This window comes from Pelodiscus sinensis, chromosome 1 (assembly GCF_052426305.1).
Source record: "Pelodiscus sinensis isolate ZL-2025 chromosome 1, ASM5242630v1, whole genome shotgun sequence".
NCBI classification, from domain to species: domain Eukaryota; kingdom Metazoa; phylum Chordata; order Testudines; family Trionychidae; genus Pelodiscus; species Pelodiscus sinensis.
The window spans coordinates 166,397,381-166,422,172 of record NC_143052.1 but is presented as its reverse complement, the minus strand read 5'-3'; the positions used below and the strand labels follow the sequence as shown (position 1 = coordinate 166,422,172).

Below are 24,792 nucleotides of genomic sequence, written 5' to 3'. Positions count from 1 at the left end.
GGAAACTATCAAGTGCTGGCACTTCAGTTGCCCCTCCATTCACCGTCCTGCTGCTCCTCTCCTCTGCCTTGGAGTTGCATCCTTGGGAAACTCCTGCTTGCTGTGTAGGGTGTGGGAGGGAGAAGGGGGGATGCTGATGTCAGGGTGTACGCTTTGTATGCTATCTCCATAAAGAGAAAGGGGATGGAGTGAGCTTGGCAATGCAGATCTGTCACTCTGTGTCTGTCACTCTCATCAACACACACTCCATCACTCATCTCCCAACCCAACATGCATGTGGGGGGTTATTGTTACTTTTACTGCCTGCAAAGTGTTTTTTCAGATTTTGGCAGCTTGCTTTGTCGACAGAACTGGATGTAGTCTAGATGCTCTTTGTCGACAGAAACTTTGTCGACAGTATCTATCGACAAAACTTCTGTCGACAAAAGCCTGTAGTCTAGATGTACCCTAATTGGTTAGCTGATTAAAAGTGATGTTTAACTGGTTAACCTTTCACATCCCTACTGGCATCCCCGTGTGGTCACGGTAAACAAAATGTTTCTCGGACACACACAACCCCCCATGGGCTGGAGGTTGCCCACCACTGTACTGTGGGGTCCACTAAGCAATGCTCCATCTTGATGAGAATTTTGTTATGGTGGCATTTAGTCATCACAGGATTCCCTTGTATTTTAAGAATGAAGGTGGCTGCAGTGTGTGCTCCATCTCTTATAAACTTGATGCAGTTCTTGGGACCATGTAGCTCTTGAGATTCTAAGTGGGGCAAAGATTAGGCATTAAAACAACTGAGTAAAAGGCTTCTCACAACAAGGAACCTTGCCAGTAAATGTTGTCTACTCATTGTAAAGATAAAGGTGGGACTTCAAGACACTTGTGAAATGCCTGAAGCTGTACCAATGCATACATTTTCATCCTTTTTCACCCTTAATGCCATTCTTTGACATGTACAGTTTTTAAAGTATTTCAAGCAGTATTGTAGTTAATCTTTGTAGTTTGGGGAGTGTCTCCTATAAGAAAATAACTGAAATTATAGTTAAATATAGGTAATCATAGTTGATATACAACTGGTTGTGGTTTATAAACTAACACTTAGTCTTGAATAAAAAAGGAACAAAGCTCTTGTTTATATAGAACATAGAAAATGGTAGCTGTTTCCTTCCCGGGTTTGCCTTACCAGTGACTCCTCAGTTACACATAGGAGGGCATGAAGACTCAACAAATCCACTGAATCAACTTTTTTCGTGATTAAAGACTGCCTTCTGTGGAATTATTTGACCTCCTTAGACTCACCTCATGATTTTTTTCCCTCTGCTGCTCCTCTTTCTAATTCACTCTTCATCACCAGTCTCTTCTGTCTTCCTTTATGGTCTAACTGTAGCTATTGTCAATGCAAGAGCCTTCTCAGCAGCAACTATTACCCTGAACATCATTCAGTTGTATCTCTTCATCTCTGCCTTTAAGTGTTTCCCTTATTGCTGCCATCCCCTAACTTCTCTTAGAAAATAAAAAATGTAGTTGCAAACTTTATGAATATGTATTGGTAGGAATGATCCTGAACACAGCCAAATGAGGCAGAATTGTTGTAAGCAAAACACAAGAAATAATTCTTCTGTTGTATTCTGTGCTGATTAGACTTCATCAGAGTGTCTAGTTCTGGGCAGCACATTTTGGGAAACGTGGACAAATCAGAAGGTCCAGAGAAAAGCAACAACAATTATTAGGGATCTAGGAAACATGACCAATGAGAGAAGATAGAAAGAATTGGGTTTGTTTAGTCTGGAAAATAGAAGACTGAGGGGGGGATGTAATAGCTTTCAGATACCTAAAAAGTTGTTATAAGGAGAAGGGAGAGAAACTATTCTCAACCTCTGGTGATAGAACAAAAGCAATGTGCTTAAATTGCAGCAATGGAGGGTTAGATTGGACATTAGAAAAACTTCCTGTCAGGGTGGGTAAGCATTGAAATGAATTGCCTAGGGAGGTTGTGGAATCTGTCACTGGAAATTTTTAAGAGCAGGTTAAACATCTGCCAGGGATAATCTACATGGTGCTTGGTCCTGCCATGAGTGCAGGGGACTGGACTTGATGACCTTTTGAGGTCCTTCCAGGTCTAGTATTGTATGATTTGTTGCTAACTAGAAAACCGAATAGAGTTTCTGATGACTAGAGCCTGCAGATCTGCAGATATTGGCTTTATATCAGCAGTTCTTCTCTTCAGATACAGATGTGAATACAAATTGTGTGTCTGCATAGGACTCTAGTGGTGATCCTTCAATGCCAGGGTTGGATGAAAATCATGCTAAGGCTCTAAGTATTCAACATTTGCCTGTCTTCACTAGAAAGAAGGGATTAGCTATTGAGTCAACTCACTTGAGGTAAATTCTTACTGAAGACAAGGAAGACTGGAGTTTTCAAAAGAATTGAGGGTGTGTTAGACTAGCCCTCTCTCAGCTTTCACACACTAGCACCTTTGTTTACAACAGGAGGAAATCAAATCTTGTGAAAACACAAACATGAATTGTCTTGACTGGGATAGGAGGGGAGTCTGTGTTCTTGATTTGAGCTGTTAAGAACTGCTCTCTTCCTTAGGAGGACAAAGCCTCAGTAGTGGGTGGTGGGATTGCTGTCCCCTGCAGAATTTTGCACTAATTACCACATTGGTTACTTAAACCTACATCTGCCAGCAGAACTTATTACTCTGGGACCTAGACCAACCCTGTGACATCACTTCAACACATGACATCCAGACCTTCACTTGCCCTTTTATCTTACTTTATTTAGTTACCTTATTAACATCCTATTTACTTCAATCTTTTGACTTCTCTTTAACCTTATTTCACTAAATTTTACACATACTGTGTGAAAGTTATCTCTGTCCCTTTGTTGGATTATCATAGGACCCTTTGTGCTAGGCATAAAACAAAGATGGTCCTTGCCTCAAAAGTTTACGCTGTGGTTATGTCTACAACTACAGCCTATGTTGGCAAAACATGTATGTGAATATTCCATCCCCTTGAGAGACCTAAGTTACACTGACCCAAGCATTCATGTATACAGTACCATGTCAGCAGCAGAACTTCTCTCACCATCGTAGTTGGCTGCTTGCAGAGGTGAGTTTTTTTTATGCTTATGGGAGAGATGTCATGCTGTGTGTATAGACAATAGCCTATGTATAGCTGAGACAGATGGTGGAATATAAGGAAACCTTATTGGTCAACATGATAGTGCTTCCAACACAGCAAGGGTCTTTTTCGTAGCCATCATGGCAAAAGGGGATAATGGAGCAGCATTGCAGATGTTTATAGGACGTTCCTAAATGTGAAGAGTGAGATACGCAGGGAGTACAAAGATGCTTGAGAGTTTAACAAGTAGGTTGCAGAGGCTGGCCAAGTGAAGATGGAGAGCTGAGAGCTCAGTAGGAAATGAGATGATTGGTAGGGTGAGGATGGGCTGTGGAGGGCATTGAAAGTGAATGCAAGTAGCTTGCATTTGATGTGATAGAGAAGGGAGAGCCAGTGGAGGGATTTAAAGATATGGGGTAGGAAAAATAGATTTGCAGCAGCATTCTATGCAGACTAGAGTAAAGAGAGATTGCTTTTGTCAAGGCCAGACAAAAGGTTGTTTCAGTGATTGAGACATGATGAGATCGTAGCCAAGAGTCTGGTTGTGTGACTGTATAGGAAAGGCAATATCTTGGTATCATGAGCTTTTGTGAGCACAACCCAATTCTTCCTTTCTACATGATATCCATCTACATTTTTTTGTTGGTCTCTAAGGTGCTATAGAACTATGTTGTATGTTAAGGGTTTTTTTTCTATGAAACTTAGTCTGGATCGGGATGGCCAACCCACGGCTTGCGAGTCGCATGCGGCTCTTCGAAGGAAAAATTGCAGCTCCTGCACCCACAGCTCAGCTCCCGCACCCACAGCTGTTCTGTGTTCCCCAGCTCTGACCTTTTTTCCTTGTCTGGTCAGGGTGCTGCTTGGGGCAGCAAGATCGGACACTGTGGCCGACAGAAGTCGCTTGGGCTTCATGTGGCTCTTGAAGGGGCAGCTTTTTTTGCTCAACGTTTTTCCCTTGGCTCTTTGCGCTCTATCAGCCACTATTTTGGTTTTGTCTTTAACGGGTTGGCCACCCTTGGTCTGGATTACAGGGTTTCTTTGGATCTTCCCTCCCATCTTCTATCATTCTTCTTATACCAGTCTTCTGGTTCCTGGCCCTCCAATGTTTTTTGGCTCATCAGCTCAGCGTATATCAGTATATAACTTCACCTTTTGGTTACAATACATGCTATCACCTCTCATTTTCCCCAGTCCACATAACAGTGACACTTAGGCTTTCCCACTCCTGCCACTACGGCCTCTTCATAAGCTGTTACCCGGTGGATAATAGCTTAATGAGAAATGAAAGAAGGAAAAACATACAGGACAGCTTTCTAAGCAAACTATGAGCTTGTTTTGCCATAAGACCACTTGGTCTAATTCGTCAAAGACTAACATTAATTTTTAGAGGCTGAAATGAGTAACTTAACTTGGAAACCATTTTGGTCTTGAACCTCTGTTCCGGTTAGCAACTGTAGTTACTCTGAATAACTTTCCATTCCCTCCCTACAACAGGATGATTGCAATGGAATCTGCCTCTGAGAGGTGAGGAGGGCCTAGTAACTATACTGTGATGATAATTAGACTGCTGAATTGCTGCTGATAGGGTCATTTATGACTATCCACCAGAGAGGCTTTTGTCACTGCTTGGACTGGCAAAGTAAACCTGTGATAAGTTGGTTGTATTAACCTATCTGAAGATTATTTCTAGCAGAGAAAAAGTGGACCTGCACATAGTGGTGTGTCTTAATTGAGATTTACATTGCCACAAGAAATGTTTAAGTTCATTTAACTTTACCAGTGACTCTCTTGTCTTATTTAATGCCACATGGCAGAATATGGACTTGTATTTGGTATCTCAACTTTCCCTTGGGTGTGTCTGCCAGCTATTTCTAGAAGGTTGGTCTGTGATTCTGCTGGTGGTTCTGCCTTTTTTTATTCATTCTTGTCTTGACTACACCAAATGGAGAACTTTCTTCTGTAATAACTATTTGGCTCCATTTTCCCGCATAGAAAAGAGCTTGAACATAATTTCTTGCTCTTCAAACCTACCATTATAGACACTAGGATTCTCATGACAAATTTGTGGCCTCAGAGTACAGCCACCAACTCTTGCTCGTGGCCACTCTCACTTTTAACTAAAATACTTAATTAGCTTAAGGAAAAACAAATATGTGTACACACATATTGCAATCCTAGCAACATATTTAGAGCTAGCTAGTTAATCTGTGGAAAAGTGATATTACAAGACATACTTAGTGCTTTTCATAACAGATTTAGCCTCAGCCTCAGCAAGTTTTGGGACAAATTAAGCCCTGGGTGGAGAGAGATGAGGGGAGGCAGTGGGAGGCTGGAGCCTGAAGCCACCCAGCCAGAGCCTGCCACTTCACTACCTTAAGACTAAAGCCCAAAGCCTGAACCCCTCAACGCACTTGGGTAGGTGAGAAACTCACTGGCTGCCTGCTCCTCCAGTGTTGGGCCCTGAGGGGCTGCTGTTGCTTCTCCCTCAAATTCCAAGTCTGCTTATGAAAAGGAGAAATTTGGCTTGATTTTTGGATGTATTGGCTTGTTGGGCTTGTAAGGGCTTTAAAATAGCTTGTTGCTGGTGTGGTGTGGTTTTTTTTTGTGGGGGGGAGGGGGGACAGGAGCCAGCCAGAAAGCTTGAATGGGGTTTAGCTCCAGCTGCTGCATGGGTGTGTGTGGAGGATGTGGCCAGAAGAAAAGTCCCCAGTGGCAGCATTTGAGAAATGCTGCCCTAGAGTTGTGGGTGATGTTTAGAAAAACTGCACTTGCATCTGAGGCTTCCAGCCAAGCTACTAGCTTCTGCATTTAGGCAGAGATCCGGAAATTGAGTAAGGCACTTTTAAGCCATAGTTTGCGGTAGAATAGGAACCTGCTCTTCAGCTGACTAGTTCCTAATAGAGAATGGAAGGGGGAGAAGGAGACTTTTGTAGGTGCAGTGGCTTAAGGGAGGGCAAGTTTGGACTCAATACCAATCTGAATTATTAGCTAACTTTGCAGTTGGGCCCTAATGCATTTTACTGTCCTTTAACCTCTAGGTCCATGGTCACCAACCGGTCGCTCGCGAGCTACTGGTCGATCTCGAGGCCTCGACCAGTCGCTCGCGAGGCGTCCTGTAAGCTCCGCCCCCCATTTCCCTCCCCCCCCCAGAAGCCCCACTACTTCCTCCATCTACTCTGGAGGTTAGTGTCGGCTTCTGGCGCGCTGGGGTTTGGCCCGCGGGGCTTCCCGGTGCAGGTAGGGGGGTCGGCTCCCTGGGCAGGCGTGTGCGCGCGCGAGGCTTTCCTGCACGGGAGGGCGGCGGGGGGTTGGCCCCTGGGCAGGTGAGCGCGCACGGGGCTTCCCTGCATGGAGGGGGGAGTTGGCCCCGGGGCAGGCGCGCACTCATGGCTTTCCCTCCGCGGGTGGGGGGGGTCGGCCCCCTGGAGAGGTGCACGCGAGGCTTTCCTGCACGGGTTTGGATCCGGGGCAGGTGCGCGCACCAGGCTTTCCTGCGGGGGGGGAGGGGGTTGGCCCCGGGGCAGGTGAGCGCGTGCGGGGCTTCCCTGCGCGGGTGGGGGGGTCGGCCCCCTGGGCAGACACATGCTGGTTTCCAGGGGGCGGGGAATGCTGGGAGGAGGGAGATGCAGGGAACTCTCTGCCTCCACTGGCATCCCACTCCCCTGTCCTCAACTACAGAATGCTGTCCCCATTCCTGTCCCCGCTCCCCGAACTCTGTCCCCAGCTACAGAACTGTCCCCACTCCCCTGTCCCCACTCCCCGAATTCTGTCCCCATTCGCGTCCCCACTCCCCGAACTCTGTCCGTACTCCTGTCCCCACTCCCTGAACTCTGTCCCCACTGGCACTCTGTCCCCTGCTGCAGAATCCTGTCCTCTGCCCTCCCAGCACCCTGTTCCCTCTCCGCTGCCCCCAGCCACAGTACTCTGTCCCCACAAAATGTATAATTATAAATTCTTCATTTTAGATTTAAATAGCATGAATAAAAAACAGACCATTTATTTCATAACTATAAACACATGATTTTAATTGTGATTTTAATGTATGTATCGCATAATTTAAAAATAAACTGTTTATCAGGGTGTGTAAGTAAGGGCTGGGGATAGCAAGTGATGGACAGGAGGAGAATAGAGAGGGCGGGGCTTCAAGGAAGGGGAGGGGCTTCAAGGAAGGGGCGGGGCGGTAGATCTTCACCTGTTCTGAGATTTAAAAAGTGATCTTGGGTGTAAAAAGGTTGGAGACCACTGCTCTAGGTTGTATTGGAGGGGGAAAATCTAGCTTCCCTGCAGAACTTAAATAGACTTGCTTGAGTTGTGGGGAAGCTGTACCATATTGTTCTGCCTGCAAGTAAGGGTAACTTCATTTGAGGATAGGATTTAGAGATCAGCTTGTTTAGTAGAGCACAACCCAGGAGTAGGGAACCTCTTTTGGATCAGAGGCTGCAGACCCACAGAAAAAATCAGTCATGGTCCACACAAGTCAGAAGCAGCAAAACAAAAAAACCAACCCCCACCCCCATTTTCTTCACACACCACAGCCTAGAGGACATAGGCTAGTAAATTTTGTGCTCCCACCCTCAAGTTCTGTGGTAGGGCCAAAAACAAGCTCAGTGTGGGAAACAGGCTTGGGGTCTGGGGTTTGGGTGGGAGGGAAGATGTGGAAGTTGATTGGTGGGTCTGGGAGTGTGTTAGGGTACAGGAGTGGATTACAGGCAGTATTAGCCTTGTCCAGTCAGTTAGCTGCCTTCACAGAGCCCTGAGCCTCTGACCGGGTGGGGCTGACTAATCACCTGTGAAACTCTGCTGCCATGCAGCTTAGAGGGAACACTGGTTACGGGGGCTGGGTGGGAGGCCACAGGGCTTGAGTACCAGCTCCCTAATTATGGGTGGGGGAGCCTCAAGCCTCTTGGGCCAGACCCAGGCAAGCTGGGGGCTGAATCCGGCCACAGGGTTGTAGGTTCTCCATCCCGGCGCAGCCTGTGGGAATGCCAGATACTGGTATCAAATTCTGCCTTTAGCAGCACTCTAAACTGTTTTTTTTTTTAAAAAGGAGATATGCAAATTAGTGCTGAATTTGCATAACGTCCAATTGCTTTTTCGACAAAGTAGTCTGGATGTAGTTTTTTTAGGGAAAAAACCCTTTCGAAAAACTGCATAAACTTCCTTTTTTAGGAAGAGTGGTTTTTGGAGTGGACGGACAGCTCCAGCCCCACTGCCAGAACAGCATGTTGCCCAAGGGAGCTGCTGCACCCCCGACTCTGCTGCCAGGTGGCACGTGGCCCCGATCACGCCGCTTCTGCTGGATGCCACGGCTGGCTTCTGCTCCCAGGCTGCTGCGGCCTTGGCCCCACTGCTGGGCGGCAGGCAGCCCCAATCAAGCTGCTATCACCGCTGCACCTGGGCTGCTGCAGCCCAGCCACCTCCCAGGCTGACATGGCCCAGCCAGGCGTCCCCTCTTGGGCTGCTGTGGTCTCAGCCCCGCTGTTGGGTGGCAGACAGTCCTATTTGTGCTCCACCCAGGGTGCTCTAGCCCTGCTGCTACGTACTCGCAGGTTTGCACCGGGCTTCCAGCTGTTGACCTGCCTGACCCGGTGTCTCATTCAGGAATGTCCGTGGTCATGCTGGACAATGGATGTTGCTGGACCAGAGAATCCCTATTTGAGATGTGCAATCTGTACTAGCATAGCAAACAGGACCTAAACTTTCAGTTTCCTTTCTTTTTAAATGTATTGGTCCAGTAAAATTTCTGTCAAACTGAAAATAGTCTGGTGGGTTTATTTTGTTGGGTTTTTCTGAAGGAGAAAACCCTTTCATGGTTCAGTTGTTGTTGGACTGCAGAACAAAAGACATTAGGAACTTGATCAATATCACTTGCAGGGGCATGCTAACTCTTCAGAGTCAAATGTCTTAAAAGCATGTCCTGGTTTCTGGGGCTGTAATGTGTTTATCCGAAGGTAGTTTTTAAATCTTGCCTGAGATGGATAGAGAAGACAAATGCCATATATGAGATCAGAGGTTCACTTTAACTGAAGGACCTTAGGACAGTCCCAGAAGTGAAAGGATTACATAGGCCTTTCTTGTTAGATACCTTCTTAATACTGAAATCTGAATTTCCCTGTATTCTGGTGAAGTGTAGCTGGATTATGACCAGCACCAGGTGAATTATGCTGCTTAAGGTAACCCTGAGTTCTTTCAGGCTCATGACTCCTGACTGTTGCAGGGAGTGATGGGAAAGGAGAGCTGAGTGGTCTTCTATATCACAGTCCTCTGACTTCTGCTTGGGATTTGAGGATATGGTTATAGATTTAATGAGGCTGGGATCAGGGTTGGCTGGAGAATATAAAAGGGAGCTGTCTTTGTACCTGAGCATAATGCAGTTACGTTGCTGCAGGGTTCAAGTCTATAACAGTCAAATCTTTAGTGAAGTTACAACTTTTTTCTTTGCTGTATTGTGTATGAGCTATTGCTGGCTGCTTATGTAATTCAAGGGGTTGCTACCTTCTCCTGGCCTTATCACAATGCTATTAAAGCATCAGGGAGTGTAGCTAATGAGAATAAACTAACCATTTTGGGATGGCTTTGATGTGGTCAACTGGGAATCTTAGTTTAGACATGAGGAAGCAAAGTCCATGTTCAAACTAATTGGGAAACCTGGCTTCTGTTCTAGGAATGAAAAGTTAATATCCAAGTATACAACAGATCCTCAGTAACACACTTGCTTAGTAAGTATGGGCTGAAGAGGGAGATGAGGCTTTTCTTCACCATGCTTACAAGGGCTAGTTATGTACAACAGTGGCTTCTTGGAATAAGCAGGTCAGTGCTTACCCCTTTCTACTGGGAGCAATGAATCTCCTGTCCCCAGTACAGGAAAGCTGTATGTCAAGACTGACTTTTTATTCCCACATTATTGTTGAGGGAATATTGCTTGCTCTGTGTGTGGGGGGAGAGGAGAGGGAAGAGGGAAAGGATGGGGGAGGGAGTTTACCTTAAAAGGAGATTTGTTCTGTGGCTTGGACTTGAAACAGTGGGTTTTCTTTTACCATAATATCCACTCCATTAGCAGAAAAATCTACTTACAGCGCTGTAGCTATGTATTCATTGAATTACCAGAAGACCTCGTATGTGTTCAGAATAAACATTTGGTGGTAGGGATCCAAGCAAAGGAGTATTTCATGGCCAGTATTTAGATTATATGTAAGGGAAAAGGAAAGCTCTGACTCAACCCCTTGTTGAAAATCCACCTACCTTAGAGTGCAGTTTCTGTTCTGTGGTGGTTGACACAAGGGCTGCGCTGACAAGGCAGTCAGTAATACCAAGCCTTCACTGATCTCTAAACAAGGTTGTTCAGTTTATTCTTTCATTGTAAAGATTCTCAACCTTTTTTTCTGAGGCTCCCTACAAAATACTATAAAAACCATATGGCCCTCATGTACCACAACTTGTTTTCTGATAATAAAAGCTAGGGCCAGTGTTATGGAAAGCAGGAAGGGCCACCAAAGGTTTCAGCCCCGGATGGCAGGGCTTGGGGCTCCAGGCTTCATCTCCATGCAGTGGAACATTGGCTTTCTGCCTTGGGACCCAGAAAGTTTAATACCACTTCTGCTTAGCAGATCCCCTGAAATCTGCTTACAGCACCTCCCCCTCAAGGGCCCAGACCTCTTGTTGAGAACCATTGTTCTAGAGCACTGTACAAACTCTTCTACAGAAGACGAACTTACTGTGAGCCATACAAAATCTCCAGGGCTTGGTTTCACTCTGAATACATGCAACAGACTTATGTTTCCAGGTTGCTGGCTATCATGGTGATGAGTTCTGGTTTAAGTACTGATATTCAAGTGTCTAGAGGCTGCCTCAGTTTAGTGTTATAATCTGGGTCTTTAATAGAACTGACATTTTATAGGCTGTTCTCCAGGCCTGCTGTGTGAACTGATTTAGCTCTCACAGATTAAGCTGATCTAATGACAGTAATGCACACCAGAGTTACTTTTATCATCATCTCCTTTTATAAAATATTCTGAAGTTTACTCTCTTGGAAGAGAGGAGGAAAAATGGGATGGCAAATTCTAGTCTGTATGACTGACTGAGCACATCTATCATTGGCTCAGTAAAGAGAAATCTTGGAAAACAGATCCTTTACCTGAAATGCTGTAGGAATTAAAAGCTTGTAAATCAAACAACTCTTATGTATTTTGATGATGATTTAATTAGGACTCCTGTTGAAGTGAGTCAGGGAATGGTAACATTATACTCAGCCTAAAGGGTAGGGTTTTTTCCTGCTTTATCTTGAGTGGTATTGAATTTGGTGTGGTGTTCCAATTGCAGCAGGGATTTAAAGTGTAGTGGGGAAAAGAGAGATGCGAACCAAACAGGAAACAGATTAGCTGCAGGCCTAAAATCTTTCTCAAGGTTAACTTCTCAAAACCTGCTGGTGGAAGTTGGAGCAATAAATACTGTCACCATCTAGCTGTGCTACAGGAAGCACCTGTTGGCATAGAACAGGCCATAACAAACACCACAAGGAAGGAGAAGCAAGTTCTATCCAATATGTCCATGCTATAAACCTGATGTGACTTCTGTACAGCCCATCACCATGGGGAGGGGTGATACTGCCTTGTTGTTTCTCTTGTAGTTCTTGAGGTGATACCAGTTCATCCTCTGTTGCTTGTGCTTTGCTGGCCCTTGAAGACCGCTCTTGATGTTCTCATTTTTCTTTTCCTCTTCCCTGCTCCTAACAGTGAAAGTCTCAGCTGTTGAGGTAGAGACACCAGATGAGCTCTTCGTAGAAAATGGGACAGAGGCAAGACTTCCATGCACATTTTCATCCCCAGAGGTGATCAGCAGCGCAGCATCCATCTCCTGGAGCTTCCAATCAGAGGGAGCAACAGCCCCAATATCAGTAAGAGCCCTTTGTCTGGGTTGATCCTGCTGTTTGGGGCAGGGCTGGGAGGGGGGGAAGTCTGGGGTGTGTTTAAAAGAACAAACACTTTGTGGTCAGCTCTGGTGTATTTTTTTGAGGTATGAGTGTGGAGCAGGTCCAACTTAATCTTGCTGCTCCTTCACCCATCTCTTATATAAACATTTGTTTTTAGCTGAGCTTGAAATATCTCCAAATGCTTGTACAAAGTGTCACATCCTGTGTTTTAACATTGGTTCTTTTCTTGGTGCCATGTAGCTTGATGTCCAAAAAGCCCAGTGGTGAGATCTCCTGCAGAAAGGTTGAGGTTAGTTTATACTGCATCTGGGAATGAGCCTCTCGTACTTGTACTAGTGGGACATGAGCTAGCATACTACAAGTAGCTCTGTGGGCATTGTGATTCTGGCAGACTTAGGCAAGTCACTTAAACTCAATCCTAAGGGGTTTGGTGGACTTGATGAGCTGCAACATCCATACAGCTATTTCTAGCACACTAGCTTGAGCCCTGCTAGTGAGTCTCTGGGCTAGGGGGGCTTGCTCTTAGCAGCAGTGTAGACCTATCCTTAGGCTTGGGCTACACTTAAACATTTGATTGACCTAGATACGATGCTTGGCTCTGACAAATTTAGCTCTGTGAGACAACTTACCCCCACAGTATTAGTAGGCAGGTCTAGCTACCACCTCTTGAGGGGGTAGATGTACTACAGTGGCAGAAACTTCAGTCACTGTAGCATCTACACTACTGTGGCCTCTCTGTAGCGCGCTGGTTTAGCACTTGTAGTATATATGCACACACGCCTTTTTTTAAGAGTGCCTCAAAGGGGAACAGCTAGGGAATAAGGGAAGAGCATGGGGAAGCTTTGGAACAGTGTGACCATGCCCTATGTTTAGGAGGGTGTGAGGTGAGGGCCTTATTTGTCATCTTTTGCCCCTTGGAGCTGTGTACTGGGACAGCTACTGAAGGGCCAGCAAGCTTTATTCATGTAAAAAATTTTGACTCAAACATGGAAACCCAGTTTGACCAGAGCTTTGAAGAGCTTGGTTTCCTAAAGAGGCTTTCTGTCATCTCACAACAAGCAAAGGACAGACCTGGACTGGGATGGGGAACAGGGAATGAGCATGTACAATGCTTTGGGTAGGCCTACATCCCCACTTTCCTGCTTCCAGCCAGTACATGCACTCTTCACTAGGGGTTCCCTGTAAGACGCACGCCTGTGCGGGCAGACACCAAGAATCTCATTCCCGCCAACCCTCTCAGCAGAGCCATGCAGCCCCACTGCTCCCAGGGACAGGGCCATGTGGCAGGTGACTGCTCACTCCAGGAGCAGCTTGGCAGCCACCATGTGACTTGCATGGCGGCTGCTGGACCTGGAGCCTAGGCCACAGTACTAGAAATAGCACCGTGGTCCAGCTCCAGTCCTGGCCCACAGGACAGCCTGCCTGCTGAGTGGCTGGCCCCTGGGAGCAGCTGAGGCAGTGGCTGCTGCTGGAGAGAGGACCATGATACTAAAAATAGTTTTCCCTGGAGCTGCAGTGCTAAGGAGAAGGTGGGAGTGAGGGGAGCTCTTGTGCTGAGGGCAGAAGGGGCCAAGGCAGGAGAAGAAAAGGGAAGGCACCAAAGGGCAGGGTGGAGGAAAGACAAATGCCAGGGGGCCAAGAGGAGACAATGAGGGGAAAGGCAGGAGGACGAGGGGAAAAGGCAGGGGGGTGGGAGAGGGGAGGGACAATGGAGGCAAGAGGAGGGGGAGGAATGGGTGCTGGGAGAAGAGGGGTTGAAAGCAAGGGTGGGCATGAGGAAAACAGGGGTTAGAGCAAGTCGTGTGTGAGAGCACAGAAGTGGGTGAGGAGAACTTGGGCTGAGGGGGCGGGCACCAAGGAGGAAGATGGCAAGGAGGCAGGTGTGGAGAGGGCAGGGGCAGTGAGGGAAGGGGGAAGCACCAGGAGGGTACAGGGGATAAGGGAAGGTACAGATGCTGGGGGATTGTGGGAGTGGAAGGTAGAGGGAAGTGTTAGGAGAGGAGCTAGAGAAGAGATGGGCACGGGGGAAGGGCTGGTGCATGGGTCAAGGAGGATGCGGCAGAGGTAGGTTCCAGGAGGGCTGAGGGGAGTGGAAAAGGCAGGAGCTAGGACAACAATGGAGGGGTGGAAGGAGGGCAGCAGCAAGTACCAGGGGAGCAGATGAAGGGAGGGTGGGAGACATGGCAGTAGAGGTGAAAAGGGAGAGGTTTATAGCTTGGGTGCCACAGTGGCACACATCCAAACAAGTGCACATGACTTCAATATTGGTTCACAAAACACAACTCACTCCGCTCATGGATGGAAGATCTTAGAGGGAATACTGCTCTTCACAGCCTCCCTTCCTCCTCTATGCCCTTGCAAGCTTCCCAGGAGTGTGGAGCAGCTCGGAGGCATGTTTAAGTTTGAAGCGGTGCAGGGTGTTGGAGCAGTGCAGAGGAAGAAGGGGTGAGCTGTACAATGCTGGCATCCTCAAGTTGTGGAGCTGGAGAGAAGTAGCAGGAACAGAGGATGAACTAGCTCCCCAGGCACTCTTCCATGGCATATAAATCCAAAACTTCCTGTGCACTGCAAGACCGTATAACTGTATGGCACAAACTCCTAGTATGCCCCTCCCTCAATATGGAGGGAGAATGCAGCAGCTCCATGAGTTAAGATTGTCAAGCGCTTCACTCTACACTTACTGGCTTTGATTAAAACAGTAAACAAATTTAACTACTCTGATAGTTTTAAGTGCTTATAAAGGACAGCAAACATCAAAGCAGATCATCTAGCAAATAAACGCACACACTAAGGTTAACATACTTTGTTGAATCATATCCAAACCTCTCACAACTTGACTGATACAAGCAGGCTAGCAGAATCTCAAGGTAGAAGCTGCACTTGCTTTACGGTTTGGAGAATACACAGGTTCTCTGAGTTGTGTTCCTATGGGAGCTCCACTCAGGTCTCAGTGTGTACCTGCGCTGGGGATCAAAGTTGTGCGAGCAGTGCCCCTTTGCTGCGCACTCAGCAGCCTCCCCACTCCTCTGGAGCCTGTGGAATGTGGAAGGAGCCTGTCAGTTCCTTTTCAACCATCCCTGGCTGAAGACCATACAGAGCAGTGCTCTTCTTCCTGACAGGAAAAACAGAAATCCTCTATTAGTTAGGTTGTTACTTCAGAGTTTTACTTAGTTCAACCTTTTTCAACACTTAGAAGGGGTGGGGAATGGGGGGAGGGGAAGTGGCAGCCGCGGTGACGGTGGCTTTTCTCCAACAATGCTGGGTTCCCCCATCTTCAAAAAATGCGATGCATGCAGAGACTCAGTGCCTACCTCAGATAGCCATGCCTCGTGTCAAATGCCTGTGGGAGTCTCCTGTGACACAGAAGTGCCCTCATTGCCTGAATGACAGCAGGGGCCACAAAAGACCACAAAATGTGGCTCAAGACTATTCTCTGGGAAAAGTCTCTTCAATGACCAAGGGACAAACCAGAGCAGGTGCAGACACAGCAAAAGCCCTTGGGTAGAGCAGCTTCATCACCCCGCGAAGGCTCTCAAGCCGCAAGGGCTTCCCTGGCATGCTCCCTGTCTGAGCTGCCTAGAGCCTCTCATTCCCTGGTGCCATCAGTCTCTGGTACCGCGGAGAAATGCAAGTCAGTCCCAGCCAGGAGAGCTGAGGCACAAACTAAGACCGCCACATCAACTGGTGCCACTGAGGCAGCAGCTTCAAATAAGCTGCATATGCCTCCTCCATCAGCTCCGGTGAGCTCTCTCTCTCTCTCTCTCTGCACCCAATCTGACCAGGCAGTGGTTTTTTTTTTTTTTTTTTAAACTGTCTCATGGCACTGCAGCACAAAGCGCTGCGCAAAACACAGCACGTACAAAAATCTCCTCAGTCTGATTCAAGAGGAGTAACTGGCTCACCACGCTCCACAGTGCAGGGGCATGCTGACACTTCAGAGTGGCCTCCGCTCACCTACACCGCTATCCCCAAAATCTGACGCTGGTAGCGGGCATAGGAGCAGGCTCTCATCAGGCCACTCCTCTCCATCACTAGCTTCCTGGCATTCATACAGGGACCACTCCCTTCAACATCCCATTTGGCCCAGCCAACGATGGATGTATCCCCAACATCAGCTCCTGTCTCAGTGGAGCCCCTGAGATACATAGTAAAGGTACCAACAGCATACCTACCATTCAAGGCACATATCCTCTACATCCCAGCAACATTGCACCTCTAGGCCAGAGGTGGCCAACCCATTAGTGATGAAGAGCCAAAATAGCAGTGGATAGAGTGCGAAGAGACACATACCGGGGGGTTGTTGAGCCAAAAAAAAGCCATGCTGGGGGAAAATAGGTGCCAGTACATGGTCCTGGGGCATACCATCACAAAAAAGCACTGGGAAGGGGTGAGAGGTGCAAGCTCTGGGAGGGAATTTAGGTGCAGAAGGAAGTAGAGAAGAGGATGCTGGCTCAGGGAGAGGGCTCCAGGCTGGAGAGTGTTGGGGTCAGGTAGAGGGTTGCGCTGAGCAAGCTGCAGGCTTGTGGCAGTGAGGGTTCAGGAGTTTGGGCTGGAATGTGTGAGAGGTTCAGGGCAGGGATGCTGGGAGTATGATTGGCTCAGGACAGATTTGCAGTGTGTGGATGGTGCAGGAGTGTTTTGGCAGAAGACTGGGGATGTGTGGGTGCAGGAGTTTGGGGATGGAGAGGCTCAGGAAAAGGGGTTCCAGTGTATGATAGGCTCATGTTTGAGGTCGGGGGGGGGGGGAGGGTGCAGGGTGCAGGAGCGTTATGATGCTGCAGCTAGATGGGGAGGGAGTGCGGGGGAGGGCTTGGCCCCAATTGGTGGCTTGTTGGCCAGGCTTCATTTTTAAATAAAATGTCAAACACAAACTGTTTCAGTGTTGTCTTTGTGAGTAGGGCGGGGAACCTGTTTTGAGTCAGGTTACTGACCCACAGAAAAGTCAGTTGGGGCCATACAAGTGAGATGCAAAAAAAATCCCTCCAAAAAACCCCAAGCCTCACTAATCTGGCCCCAACTGTGCTGGTGGGGTCAGGGTGCTGAAGCAGGGTACTTGTGGGGGGGGAAAGGGGATTGGCCGGGGGAGGGGACAGGGACAGCTGGGGCTAGTACCTGGGGATCCTGCAGCTGCACACCTGGTCTGGGGTCTCGGGAAGCGCATGTGCTGCTTCCCCTTCCTACAAACAGCCGGTGCATTTCCTGAACAGCTGGGTCTGTGGCACACAGGCAACTTTTTTCCCCTGCTGCCTGCCTGGGGGGGGTTGGGAGTCCCAGGACTGTGCCACCTCCAACTGCTCAGGAAGCATGTGCCCTGCTCCCCGTGACAGCCACGCACTTCCTGAGCAGTTGGAGCAGGCGCAGTCCCAGGACTACTACTCCTTCTCCTTCCCCTCCCCCCATGCAGGAAGGCAGCAGGGGGAAGGAAGTCACTGTCATGCCACAGACACAGCTTTTCAGGAGGCGTGCCAGCTGTTTAGGGGAGGGGAAGAGCAGCCTGTGAACTTCCTGAGAGACACAACCTAGCTCATAGCTGTGGGACCTCCCCCCCCCCCCCCCCCCCCCCCCGCCCTTCAAGCTGCAGGAAGCCGATGTGCTACCTCCATTTTCTCAGGAAGTAGTGTCAGTGTGGTCTTCTTGGGTTGGGAGGGAATGGAAGGGGCTGGGACACCTCATAACCAATTGATTGCAATCGACAGGCTGGTGACCATGGCGCTGAGCCTGCCCTGGTCTGACACCCTCTGGACCTGACTGATTCCAGATCAGGGATTTTTTTTTGACCGGGGAGGTAATTTCAGGCCTGCTGCTGCTTCCCCCTCCCCACTAGGCTTCTTTGTACCTCCCTTCCCCCTTATAGCAGCTGAGACTTCTCTCTTCCCTGCACCTCCCTAAAAGGCTTTCCCTCACAACTCAGAGGAGCTCAGCACCAGTTCTCTGTGCGCTCATGCACGCCAGCTGAGCTGCCTCTGTTCCCTTCTCTCAGCCCAGCTGAGCCCTGTTTTCCTGCACCTCTTGCCAGACCTGCTGAATCCAGAGCTGGTTCCCTGCCTCTCTCTCCTTCCCCTTGGGTATGTCTACACTGCCACCCTCTTTCGAACTAGGGTGGCTAACGTAGGCATTCGAAGTTGCAAATGAAGCCCAGGATTTAAATATCCCGGGTTTCATTTGCATCTTGCCGGGCGCCGCCATTTTTAAATCCCCGTTAGTGCGGACTCTGTGCCCGCGGCTACATGCGGCAGGGAGTAGGTAGCTTGAATTAGGCTCTCTAATTCAAACTACCATTACACCGAGGTATATTAAATCCCGGGCTTCATTTGCAACTTCGAATGCCTACGTTAGCCACCCTAGTTTGAACGAGGGTGGCAGTGTAGACATACCCCTTGAGTCTAGCCCCTGGGCAGCCCGGCTCACACAACACCCAGTTCTGAGCACCGCCCCAGCACCTTCTTCTCTCCCCCCCTCCCCCCCCAGGTGAGCGCTGTCCTGGCACCTCCCACAGCCCTGCTGAGCCCTGTGCCTGGTTCCTGGCACTTTCCTGATCCTGCAAGATAGCTGAGTTCCCTGCCTGCCAGCATAGCTCTAACCTAATGCCCAGTGCCACCATTATAGCCACACACATCTCCCTCCAGGCGCTGGGGTGCATGTGCTGAGTGGCTGGCTGTGCGCTTGCTGGAATGTGGCACAGAGCCACTGGCCTCAGTAGTACCAGCCGGAGCCACATTTTTTTTAAGTCAAAGAGCCATGTATGACTCATGAGCTTTGGGTTGGCCACCCAAGCTCTAGGCGGTACCCACAATTTGCATGCTCCTTACTTGCTCACCTGCCCTCAGTAATTTCAAGTGGGCTCCAGTGAGCATGGCAACTTACCTCAGTCAGATTCAGAAAGTTCTTCACATGAACCCAGATCTAGGTAGGAAGAAGCGGTAGACCAGATCTCTCCTTCTCCTCTAGCAGATGACCTGAAACATTTTCAGGAACTTTTCAAATAGGGTAGCACAATCACAAGACATTACAAGAGGTGCAGGTCAAACAATACAAATTATTCACCATATTACAACAATCAATATCCTTAAAGATAGTTTTACCCCTCAATGAAGCTATCCTTGCACCTTTAAATGCTTTGTGGCAAAATCCAGCTTCTGTTCTGGGGGGATCGCCCCTTTCACAGGGAACAATTGTTTGCTAAAAATACAGATGAGATCCTACACTCCATGAAGGACTCTTGTATGTCACTATGCACCTTGGGCATGTACACCCTTCCCAATAAGAAGCATAAATACACTCCCTAACAGAAACCGTGGGATTATAATTACAACTATTACAGGCAGCAGCAGAGGCCATATGATAACTGGCCCAAGCAATGCCCTGATAGGAGGAGGAATCAGCAAAACCAGCTGTCGGGGGGCTCCCCTCTCGCGTGGGGTTGCCGCCCCCATCCGGGGTGTAATTCAGACCACTTGGGTCTAGTTCCCAAGTGCAATGCCCCTGTATTAGGGGAAATACGTCCTCCCAGCCTAGTCCTTAGTATCCAGGCTCTGCGGCTCAGTCCTTCAGCCTGAGCCCCCACTCGCTGGGGTGCAGGGCCCTCCCTCTCCACTGGGCCCCGACCCCGGGCCCTATCAGTGGCAGGCGGCTCCCACCACTGGCTCGGCGGGGGTTCCTCCCCACAATGTGCTGAGCACTCGGGCTTTTCCTGCTCCCTTCCCCAGGTCACTTCCTGCCCCCGGCCTGTAGCGGCCCCACCTGGCGGTGTGAGTTGGGTGGCTGTAGCGGCACTTCCCCAGTCAGCATCGGGGTTGGCGGTGGCTGGTCCGGTGCCTGGGTCACGGGGGCTTGGCCGACGGCTCCGTCATTGGGGTCGAGCCTGGCTTGGGCCTGGCAGCGGCAGGTTTAGCAGGCCTGGCGCCTCCCTCTCTGGCGGCCCGATCTGCGACTTGGGCGGTTGGGCGCTAGCTCCAGCTCTGGCCGCGGTCTGCCCCTTCTGAGCAGGCCTGCAGCCTCTTGTACTTTGGCTCCCCTGGGAGCATGCCCAGTCAGGCTGTGTGGGTGGGACCCTCTCTGCCCCCGGGCACCAGGTGGTTTCCCTGGGCTTGAGTGCAGGGCGGGGTCACCCCGTCACACCAGCCCTCCACAAGTCAGTCCACCCACCTCTAACAAGCAGCAAATTTGAAGTTTTGGTCAGGGCCACTCCATAAGTCCAGTGCAGTCCAATGTCACCTTTGGTCACCACCTGAGACCTTTCTACCAACAGTGGGCCCAAGTTACCACAGACAAATGGGTCCTAGAGATTATCAGATTGGGTTATATATCCGCTTTACTTCCATGCCCCCTACCTAACATCCTAGCCGAAGGATGTTACAGGCAGAGGTGCAAAAGCTAGTTACCTTAGGAGCAATAGATCATTATCAGTAAAGAGTCTACCCCTTTGGCCTTTCTGCAGCCCCTCAAGTATTTTCAAAGACCCTAGCTGTAGTCACGGCCTTTCTCAGAAGATCAATATCGTCCCTTACCTAGATGATTGTCTAATCAAAGGCCCTACCTATCAGCAAACTACTATCATGATGGCTATTACCAGGGAATGTTTTTCCCAACTTGGCAAAAGATAGAGTTCATTGGTGCATTGCTAGACTCAGTTACAGCAAGTGCCTACCTCCCGCCACAAAGATTCAGGGTCATCTGCGACCTCGTTCAACAGGTCAGACAGGCCCCCTTCTCCATGGTCCGGATGTGCCTTCAATTACTAGGGCATATGGTGGCCATGAAGTTTGTGGTCTTGTTCGCAAGGCTGCACGTGTTGCCTACAACATTGGCTTGCAATCAGCTACATACCAACCTGTCGCTGCCTCGCAAAGCACCTGTCGCTTTCTCTACCAGTGTTCCAGTTCCTCCAGAGGTGGATGTCTCTGAACAACCTCCTCATCTGTATACCCTTCCACCGACCAGACCGTTCAGTTACTATAACAGATGCATACCCGTGGGCTGGGGAGCCCACTGTGGCGCAGCGTCAATACAGGGTACATAGGCCCAACACGAGAAAGTTTCACATCAGTATCCTAGAGCTCAGGGCCATTCGCAGGACTTGTGTCCGTTTCCTTCCCCCGATAAAGGGCAAAACTATCTGTGTCCTCATGGACAACACACCATCTATGTTTTATGTCAACTGGCAGGTGGGTGCCTGATCTCACACTCTATGTGCCAAGGCAGTCTGATTCTGGAACCGGTACATCAGAAACTAGATAACCCCAATGGCCATGTACATACCAGGACAACAGAATGTGAGATCCGACAAACTGAGCAGACATTTCTCAGATCAGCACGAGTGGGAGTTCAATACTAATGTCCTCCTTTCAATCTTCCACACATGGGGCTTTCCAACTATAGACCTCTTTGCAACACCTCATAACTACAAATGCCACAGACTCTGCTCTCGGGCAGGACTAGGCAAGAGGTCAGAAGGGGATGCCTTCACCATCTGCTGGACAGCTCCACTACTTTATGCCTTTCCACCAATTCTGCTTATCAGCAGAGTGATCAACAAAATCTGATCCAATTGGGCCACAGTAATCTTAATAGCCCCAGCCTGGCTGAGACAGCCCTGGTTCCCTTATCTACATTCCCTGTCGATAGATCAACCTATCCCTCTTCCGGTGGTGCCGAATCTCCTCACACAGCACTATGGCAGTCACCTCAATATCAAAACTGTGAAACTCACGGCGTGGTTTCTCCATGGTTCCAGAATGAAGAACTCACCTGTTCAGACAGGGTTAAACAAATTCTTCTAAACAGTCAGCGCCCCTCCACAAGAAGCACCTCTCAAAACAAGTGGATGCGTTTTCAGCAATGGTGCATGATGTACAATTTGAATCCCACCACAGATGCCATACCTACCTTACTCGACTACCTCATGGACCTTAGCAACATGGGCCGCTCCATCAGCTCTGTTTGAGTCCACCTGGTGGTGATCATGGCCTTCCATGATCCGGTAGATGGCTTCTCTCCACACATCCCGTGGTGAAGTGTTTTCTCAGTTTTACAGAAAATGCATCCAAACCTTGGCCCCACGGTGCCACAATGGGACCTGAATTTGGTCCTTGATACACTCACGATGCCACCCTTTGAGCCATTAGACACTATGCCACCACAACACGTATCTATGAAGGTGGCATTCATAATGGCAATAACATCAGCAAGAAGGGTAGGAGAAATTGCAGCCCTCATGGCTGACACTCCTTTCACTACATTTACCTCAGACCTGACCTCAAGTTCCTCCCTAAGGTTATATCCAACTTCCACGTAAATGAACCGATTTATTTACCTGCCCATTTCCCTAAATCTCATGCCTCCCCCAAGGAGGCTGTATTACATACGCTGGATGCAAGGAGGGCAATTGCGTTCTACCAGTCTAGACGTAGCCCACATGATCACTGCAGGAGAAGTCTAACACTCATATTTGCTATGATAAGCCTGTAATTTAGGGCAGGCATAACATACAGGACCTGTTGATTCGGAACAAACTATGCCAGACTATTTATCACCTCTTGCCTTAAGGATGTTTTCCTGAGATGGTGCCTTCACTTACCTCTCCTCAGGCCTTGGAGACTATAAGCATGCATATTGCCAGAGTTCTGTGCATGATTGCTGACACAAACTACAGAACTAAGTGCTGAACTGAGGTATGCGTGATCTCAGAGGATACACATCTTCCATCTGCTCAGCTACACCTCACACTATTAGGGTACGTCTAAACTACAAGCCTCTGTCGGCAGAGGCATGTAGATTTGTTTGTTCAGCAAAGGTAAATGAAGCCGCGATTTAAATGATCGCGGCTTCCTTTACATTTACATGGCTGCCGCGCTGAGCTGACAAACAGCTGATCAGCTGTTTGTCAGCTCGCCGCTAGTCTGGACGTTCCCCCTGTCGACATCAAAGCCCTTTGTCGGCAGCCCCGGTAAACCTCATTCCACGAGGAATAACGGGGATGCCGACAAAGGGCTTTGATGTCGACAGGGGGAACGTCCAGACTAGCGGCGAGCCGACAAACAGCTGATCAGCTGTTTGTCGGCTCAGCGCGGCAGCCATGTAAATGTAAATGAAGCCGTGATCATTTAAATCGCGGCTTCATTTGCCTTTACTGATCTGTCTAATCTACATGCCTCTGCCGACAGAGGCATGTAGTCTAGACACAGCCTTAATGCAGCTGAGGCCCTAGCAGATAAATGCAAATTCAACTCTTAAACACAAGTAATGGCAAGGTTTTTGTAGTCCTTCATGTCTGCTAATGGCACAAACCCAGTGTCTATTGTTAGGTGCAGGGCACAGAGTGAAGGTTTTATTGCAGGGTTACTGTGCTACCTAATTCATTTCATGGTTTGACTAAATTTAATTATCTGAAATCTCTGGGTTCTGCAAATGCATGGGTAACCTTTACTGTGACATTTAGTAGCATAATAAAGTTGGCTATTTTGTATACATTTGTACTTGAATCTTATTTTAATGTTGCTGTTTGAACATCTCTGCATTATCTGTCTTCTGTATTTAAATACTGTAGTCAGACTTAGTGTTACTCTAACAGTCTGCCATCTTAAATTAACTTATCTAAAAAAAATGTTGGGAAGAGAACTCCTTCCCCATCACACAGCAGCCAAAACTATTTTGGGTCTAGCTCCTTCCTGTTCTCCATTGCATGGACTATGTTAACCTCTCCAAAGATGAATATGCAAGTATTTAATACTCATCTTGCACTGTAGTTGCACCTAGATGCCTCAATCTGACTTGTGGTCTCACTGTGCCAGGTAATGTGTAAATGCATTATTATGGTAAGGATTGTCTTAGGCAGTGGTTCAGTGATTGGCCACTCTTCCCATTAAGGAGCTCTTGGATCATTTCCCACCTGCTTGGTTTAGATCATACCCCTCTGGTTTAGCAATACAAGAAGTATTTGTTTGTGTTTGTGAGTTGACACACGTGTGAATCTTTACCATTATAAAATCCAGGTTGAGATCCCTGGGCCTACAAAACAAATTCACGGTGTGTTTGAAGACTAAGGCATAGAGTGGCTATTTGACTGTTCAATCAGTGGAGCGAAAGCATACGATCTGCAAAGGTAGAAATTGCAGGCCTCTGAAGGAATTCTTGCCTTTGACTCCTAATATGGTTTTGGAATGAGCCCAGCAGATCTGAAGGTGCTCTAATAGTGAAGGAGAGGTATAAGCTTTGAAACTCTCTGACCTGGATGTTTTTACATACTCTCCTTCCTGGTTGCAGTTTTTCCATTACTCTCAAGGGAATGCATACCATGGGAAGGACACACAGTTTAAGAACAGAATCAGTTGGGCTGGAGACCTTAACAAGAAAGATGCATCTGTCAGCATAGCAAATGTGCAGTTCCGGGACAACGGTACTTACTTCTGCGATGTCAAGAACCCACCTGACATAGTCGTCAAGCCAGGAGAAATCCGACTAAGAGTCGTGCAGAAAGGTACCTCCCCTCACTTATTCTTCTTTCCTTTAGGTGCTGTTCTGGGCCTGTGAGACTGTTTTATCTCTAGTCTCCCAAGTTCCAACAGCCACTCCCAGGCTTTGTTGTCAAAGTTACTTTCTGAAGCTATCAGTTCTAACCCATTTTTTGAACTTCATCCACAGTTTTCCCAAATCCTAATTTTTTGAATGTTCTAAAGTCTGCAGACAAATCCCATTTCTCTTGCATGGCTGTCAGGAGTCAACAGGTTGCTTGCTTTAAGAGTG

General features: G+C 48.3%; 1 protein-coding gene across 4 annotated transcripts in view; it reads left to right on the top strand.

Annotated features, from left to right (window-relative positions):
- MPZL1 (myelin protein zero like 1) overlaps positions 1-24,792 on the top strand; it is a 61,336-nt gene that overhangs the window by 10,336 nt on the left and 26,208 nt on the right. For all 4 annotated transcript variants that reach the window (XM_089773260.1, XM_075909088.2, XM_089773258.1 and 1 more), the window contains exons 2-3: positions 11,855-12,015; positions 24,313-24,526. In XM_089773260.1, coding sequence (XP_089629386.1) covers positions 11,855-12,015; positions 24,313-24,526 — 375 coding nt within the window. The remainder of the gene's footprint in view (positions 1-11,854; positions 12,016-24,312; positions 24,527-24,792) is intronic.